The sequence below is a fragment of the Theropithecus gelada genome, chromosome 19 (genome assembly GCF_003255815.1).
Source record: "Theropithecus gelada isolate Dixy chromosome 19, Tgel_1.0, whole genome shotgun sequence".
NCBI classification, from domain to species: Eukaryota; Metazoa; Chordata; class Mammalia; order Primates; family Cercopithecidae; genus Theropithecus; species Theropithecus gelada.
Genome location: NC_037687.1, coordinates 32,201,294 through 32,207,719, shown reverse-complemented (window position 1 = coordinate 32,207,719; position 6,426 = coordinate 32,201,294). Strand labels below are relative to the sequence as shown.

Here is a 6,426-nt window from a genome sequence, read left to right as displayed (position 1 = left end):
CTTCTCCCCTCCCCTCTTCTCCCCTCCCCTCTCCACTTTCCTGTCTCCTTTCTCCTTTCCTTTCCTTTCTTGCATCTTGCTCTGTTGCCCAGGCGGGAATACAGTGGTGCAATCACAGCTCACTGCAGCTTTGACCTCCCAGGTTCCTTCCGCCTCAGCCTCCCAAATAGCCGGGACCACAGGGGAATGCCACCATGCCTGGCTAATTTTTTTTTATTTTTAGCAGAAGTAGGGTCTTCTATGTTGCCCAGGCTGGTCTCGAACTCCTGGCCTCAAACGATCTGCCCTCCTCTGCCTCCCAAAATGCTGGGATGACAGGCGTGCGCCACCGAGCCTGGTCTCTTAAACGTGACACCCTTCTCTCCCCTTGGGAAATGCGAGAGCTCCAGCTCGGATATGGAGAAAGCGGGCACAGATCGTAAAACTCTTGGCCTCCAATATTAACATATGGTGCCGACAACGCTGAACTCACAGTCTCGCTGTGTGGCTTTGGGTGTTCCCACACCTCTCCGGGCCCAAGTTCTTCTCTGTCCCTGGGCCTAGGGCCTGGCCTGCCTGGCTGCCTCCATCACAGCCCTCCTGCCCCACCAGGGAGAAAGCCCAGGAGCTGTCGAACTGGATCCACCAGCTGGAGTCTGAGAAGTTCGACCTGATGGCGAAGCTGAAACAGCAGAAGTATGAGGTGAGACCCAGCTCTGCAGGGAGGAAGGGTAGGGCTGGGCTGGGAGGGACCAGCAAGTTCTGTGCAGGGGTGGGTGGCCCATCCCGACGTCCCCACTGGCTGTCCTAGCATCTGCTTTCTGCTTCCACAGATCAACGTGCTGTACAACCGCATCAGCCATGCCCAGAAGTTGTGAGTGTGATCCTGTCTCGAGCCCTTGCTCTCGTCCCCACGCTCCCGCGGACTCTCAGGCCTCTCTTTCCTCCCTCTGTGGGCTCCATCCCCCACTGCCTCTGGGTTTCTGCCCCTTTCTCTTTGTTCTTCCTTCTCTGTCTTCCTCTCTCTGCTCTTGGAATCCTGGGTCTCAGTTCCTTTGTCTTTTTCCTTTCTTATTTTTAGTTTTTGAGAGGGAGTCTTGCATTGTTGCCCAGGCTGGAGTGCAATGGTGCAATCTCAGCTCACTGCAACCTCCATCTCCTGGGTTCAAGCGATTCTTCTGCCTCAGCCCCCTGAGTAGCTGGGATTACAGGCATGCGCCACCACGCCCGGCTAATTTTTGTATTTGTTTAGTAGAGACGGGGTTTCCCCGTGTTGATCAGGCTGGTCTCGAACTCCTGACCACAGGTGATCCGCCCACCTCGGCCTCCCAAAGTGCTGGGATGACAGGTGTAATCCTGAGCCACCGCGACCAGCCCCTTTTCCTATGTTCCTCTAAATCCACGGCCAGGGAGGGGAGGGCCAGTCTCATTCCCCGGAGGACACTGGGCAGCGTCGGGAGGCATTTGGCTGTCGCAACTGGAGAGGGGCCACAGACATCTAGAATGCAGAGACCCGCATGCTGCTCAGCGTCCTACAATGCCCAAGACAGGGCCCCATACAGCAAAGAATGATCTGGCCCAAATGTCTACGGTGCTGAGGTTGAGAGGGTCTTCTCTCTTTTTTTTTTTGAGACAGAGTCTCTCTCTGTCACCCAGGCTAGAGTGCAGCGGTGCGATCTCAGCTCACTGCAACCTCTGCCTCCCTGGGGTTCAAGCGATTCTCCTGCCTCAGCCTCCTCAGTAGCTGCGATTACAGGCGCACGCCACCGTGCCCGGCTAATTTTTGTATTTTTAGTAGAGACGGGGTTTCACCACGTTGGTCAGGCTGGTCTCAAACTCCTGACCTCGTGATCCGCCCACCTCGGCCTCCCAAAGTGCTGGGATTACAGGCGTGAGCCACCGCATCCAGCCGAGAAGGTCTTCTCTGAATCTCTCTCTCTGTTTCTCGACTGATGTCTTCCTTCCTCCCTCCTCTCCCTCTCCCTTCTCCTCTTCTCCTGTTTCCTGTCTCTTTCACCCCAGCCCTTCCTGCATGTTACCTACCCAGGCCCAGATCACCCAACCCTTCCTCCCCCTACGCTGGCCCCTGACTCATAAACATTCATCAGCTCCGCCGTGAACACCCTGCACTCACCCCCAAATGTCAGCTCCCACGTGTCAGTGAGGCCTTTGGCCACCAGCCGCTGCCCCCCAGTCGTAGAACCCAAAAGAGATGACAGCTGTTTTGCACACGGCTTCCTCTGGGCAGACAGGGCTAATATTTTGGGGGATGGGTTTCCTGAATTGAGGGCCTGGGGCCCATTTCAGAGGCTGGAGGGGCCCCTTCTTCCTGATACCACCTCCTTCTTCTACAGCCGGAAGGGGGCAGGGAAGGGCCGCGTTGGAGGCCGCTGGAAGTGAGGACGCCGCCCCGGACAGTGGCCTGCTCTTACCCACCCGGGAAGCCTGGGAGTGTTAGTCCCTTCGGTAGCTTGAAATAAACGCTTCCCTCAGACACCTGCTGGGTTCTCTGATGTTGTTGTTGTTGATATGCGGCTGGTCTCTCGTGGTTCATTGACTTCTTATTACCAACACGCCATTGCTTGAAAGAGTGTCATCAATAATAATCATTAGAGTATGGCAGACTGAACCTTCACTCACTGCTGGTGGGAATGGAAAATGCAACAGCTTTGCAAGCAACCTGGTGGTTCCTCAACAAGTGAAGCCTTTCCACAGGACCCAGCCGTTCCCCTCCTAGATGGATGTCCAAGAGAACCAAGAACCTTTGTCCACACAAAAGCTTGCACATGAATTTCATAGCAGCATTTTTATTTTTAATTAATTAATTTTTTTTTTTTTGAGACAGAGTCTCGCTCTGTTGCCCAGGCTGGAGTGCAGTGGCGCGATCTCAGCTCACTGCAAGCTCCGCTGCCTCCCGGGTTCCCGCCATTCTCCTGCCTCAGCCTCCTGAGTAGCTGGGACTACAGGCGCCCGCCACTGCGCCCGGCTAATGTTTTTGTATTTTTAGTAGAGACGGGGTGTTCGCTAGGATGGTCTCGATCTCCTGACCTCGTGATCCGCCCACCTCGGCCTCCCAAAGTGCTGGGATTACAGGCCTGAGCCACCACACCTGGCCTTTATTTTTAATTTTTAGAGACAGGGTCTTGCTCTGTCACCCAGGCTGCAGTGCAGTGGTGTGATCATGGCTCACTGCAGCCTTGAATTCCTGGGCTCAAGTGATCCTCCCACATCAGCCTCTGAAAGTGTTGGGATTACAGGCGTGAACCACTGCACCGGCCGCAGCATTTTTATTTATTTATTTATTTTTTATTTATTTATTTTTTTGAGACGGAGTCTCGCTGTGCTCCCAGGCTGGAGTGCAGTGGCGTGATCTCGGCTCACTGCAAGCTCCGCCTCCCGGGTTCACGCCATTCTCCCGCCTCAGCCTCCCAAGTAACTGAGACTACAGGCGCCCGCCACCACGCCCAGCTAGTTTTTTGTATTTTTAGTAGAGACAGGGTTTCACCATGTTAGCCAGGATAGTCTCGATCTCCTGACCTCGTGATCCACCCGCCTCGGCCTCCCAAAGTGCTGGGATTACAGGCTTGAGCCACCGCGCCCGGCCTATTTATTTTTTTTTTTAATTTTTTTGAGATGGAGTCTTGCTCCGTCACCCAGGCCGGAGCACAGTGGCATGATCTCGGCTCACCACAACCTCCACCTCCCGGGTTCAAGCAATTTTCCTGTCTCAGCCTCCCAAGCAGCTGGGACTACAGGTGCCCGCCACTACGCCTGGCTAATTTTAGTATTTTTGGTAGAGATGGGGTTTCACCATATTGGTCAGGCTGGTCTCAAACTCCTGACCTCAGGTGGTCGGCCCGCCTCGGCCTCCCAATGTGGTGGGATTATAGGTGTGAGCCACTGTGTCTGGCTTTTTTTTTTTTTTTTTTAGACAGAGTCTCACTCTGTCACCCTGGCTGGAGTGCAGTGGTGTGATTTCGGCTCACCGCAACCTCTACCTCCCAGGTTCAAGCGATTCTCCTGCCTCAGCCTCCCAAGTAGCTGGGATTACAGGCGCCTGCCACCACTCCTAGCTAATTTTTATATTTTTAGTAGAGACAGGGTTTCACCACGTTGGTCAGGCTGGTCTCAAACTCCTGACCTCAGGTGATCCGCCTGCCTCAGCCTCCCAAAGTGCTGGGATTACAGCCGTGACCCACCGTGCCCAGCCCACTGCATTTTTCTTAATAGCCTAAAGGCAAGCAACTCAAATGTTCATTAACTGATGAATGGATAAACATATGTTGGTTCATCCATACAGTGGAATGTTGTTTAGCCACGGAAAGGAATGAAGGGCTGACATGTGGTGTGACATGTACGAACCTTGAAAACATACTAAGCGAAAGGAACCAGACCTCAAAGACCACATATTATATGATTCCATTTGTATGAATTTTCTAGAATAGGTAAATCCATAGAAGCAGGAAGGAGGTTCGTGTTTTTGAGGGGCTGGGGGACGGTGGGTAGAGATGACGGCTAAAGAGAATGGCGTTTCTTTTTCGATGACGAACGTGTTCTGGAATTAGATAGTGGTGACGGTTGCACAACCTGTGAATATACTGAAAAACTCTGAATTGTACTTTAGATGGTACATCTTATGATATGTAAAGTATATCCAAATTAAGAAATTCAAAAGCAGGCCAAGTGAGGTGGCTCCTGCTTATAATCCTAGAACTTTGGGAGATCGAGGCGGGAGGATCTTTATTTTTTTTTGAGACGGAGTATCGTTCTGTCGCCCAGGTTGGAGTGCAGTGGCGCAATCTTGGCTCACTGCCAAGCTCAAGGCAGGAGGATCTCTTGAGGTCAGGAGTAGGTGACCAGCCTGGCCATCTCTAGGAAACCCTAGCTCTACTAAATTACAAAAAAAAAAAGAAAAAAAAAAAATGAGCTGGGCATAGTGGTGCCTGTAATCCCAGCTACTCAGGAGGCTGAGGCAGGAGAATCGCTTGAACGGGGTGGGGGGTTGCAGTGAGCCGAGATTACACCACTGCCCTCCAGCCTGGGTGACAGAGCAAGACTCCATCTCTCTCACACACACACACAAAATGCAAAAGCACATTTAAAAAGTGACACGTAAAGTTTCATGTGGGAGAATCAGCTCAGTGACAAATTAATAATTATTGTTTGCTGCTCTGCTTTTGTGACTTTCCATGCGGGATGTATATTAGTGACCATGTGGGTCTGACCACTGGGCTCTAAATCCCAAATAACCAGACAGTTGCTATGCTTTGAATGTATGAATCCCCTCAACATTTATATGTTGAAACCTAATGAATGCAATAGTATTAAATGGGACTTGAGGAGGTGATTAGGTCATGAAGGCAGAGTCCTCACAAATGGGGTTAACGTGCTTCTAAAAGAGGCTTGAGGGAGCCCCTTGCCCCTTTGCTGTGTGAGGACACAGCAAGAAGGCACCATCTGTGAAGCACAGAGCAGACCCTCACTCCACACTGAGTCTGCTGGCGCCCTGATCTTGGTCTTCCCAGGCTACAGAACTGTGAGCAATACATTTCTATTGTTTGTAAATTATCAGGTCTAAGGTATTCTGTTACAGCAGCCCAAATGGACCAAGACAACAGCTGATTTCTTTTTCTTTCTTTTTTTTGAGACGGAGTCTCACTCTGTCACCAGGCTGGAGTACAACAGTGCAATCTCAGCTCACTGCAAGCTCCGCCTCCCTGGTTCAAGCGATTCTCCTGCCTCAGCTTCCCGAGTACCTGGGATTACAGGCCCATGCCACCACACCCAGCTAATTTTTTTTTAAATTTATTTTTTGTATTTTTAGTAGAGATGGGGTTTCACCATGTTGGCCAGGATGGTCTTGATCTCCTGACCTCGTGATCCACCCACCTCGGCCTCCCAAAGCACTGGGATTATAGGTGTGAGCCACCGTGCCCAGCCTTCTTCTTTTTTTGAGACAGGGTCTCACTCTGTCACCCAGGCTAGAGTGCAGTGGTGCAATCACAGTTCACTGCAGCCTCGACCTCCCGGGCTCAAGCAGTCCTCCCACTTCAGCCTCTCAAAATGCTGGGATTGCAGGTGTGAGCCACTCCGCCTGGCTGACAATAGTTAATTCCTTTCACATGTAAAAGTCTGAGTTGGGGCCGGGGCACGGTGGCTCAAGCCTGTAATCCCAGCACTTTGGGAGGCCGAGACGGGCGGATCACGAGGTCAGGAGTTCGAGACCATCCTGGCTAACACGGTGAAACCCCGTCTCTACTAAAAAATACAAAAAAAAAAAAAAAAAAAACTAGCCGGGCGAGGTGGTGGGCGCCTGTAGTCCCAGCTACTCGGGAGGCTGAGGCAGGAGAATGGCGTAAAAACCCGGGAGGCGGAGCTTGCAATGAGCTGAGATCCGGCCACTGCACTCCAGCCTGGGCGACACAGCGAGACTCCGTCTCAAAAAAA

At 52.1% G+C, this 6,426-nt stretch overlaps 1 protein-coding gene and 1 long non-coding RNA gene across 2 annotated transcripts in view; one reads left to right on the top strand and one right to left on the bottom strand.

The window, feature by feature from the left end:
• LOC112611943 (dynein assembly factor 3, axonemal) overlaps positions 1-75 on the bottom strand; it is an 18,895-nt gene extending 18,820 nt beyond the window's left edge. Inside the window, exon 1 of the mRNA XM_025365898.1 lies at positions 37-75. Coding sequence (XP_025221683.1) covers positions 37-75 — 39 coding nt within the window. The remainder of the gene's footprint in view (positions 1-36) is intronic.
• Positions 76-542: 467 nt separating this feature from the next.
• On the top strand, positions 543-2,614 carry LOC112613266. Its single transcript, XR_003116938.1, has 3 exons — positions 543-682; positions 813-853; positions 2,334-2,614. It is a non-coding gene; the product is annotated as an uncharacterized LOC112613266 (long non-coding RNA).
• Positions 2,615-6,426: the final 3,812 nt, after the last annotated feature.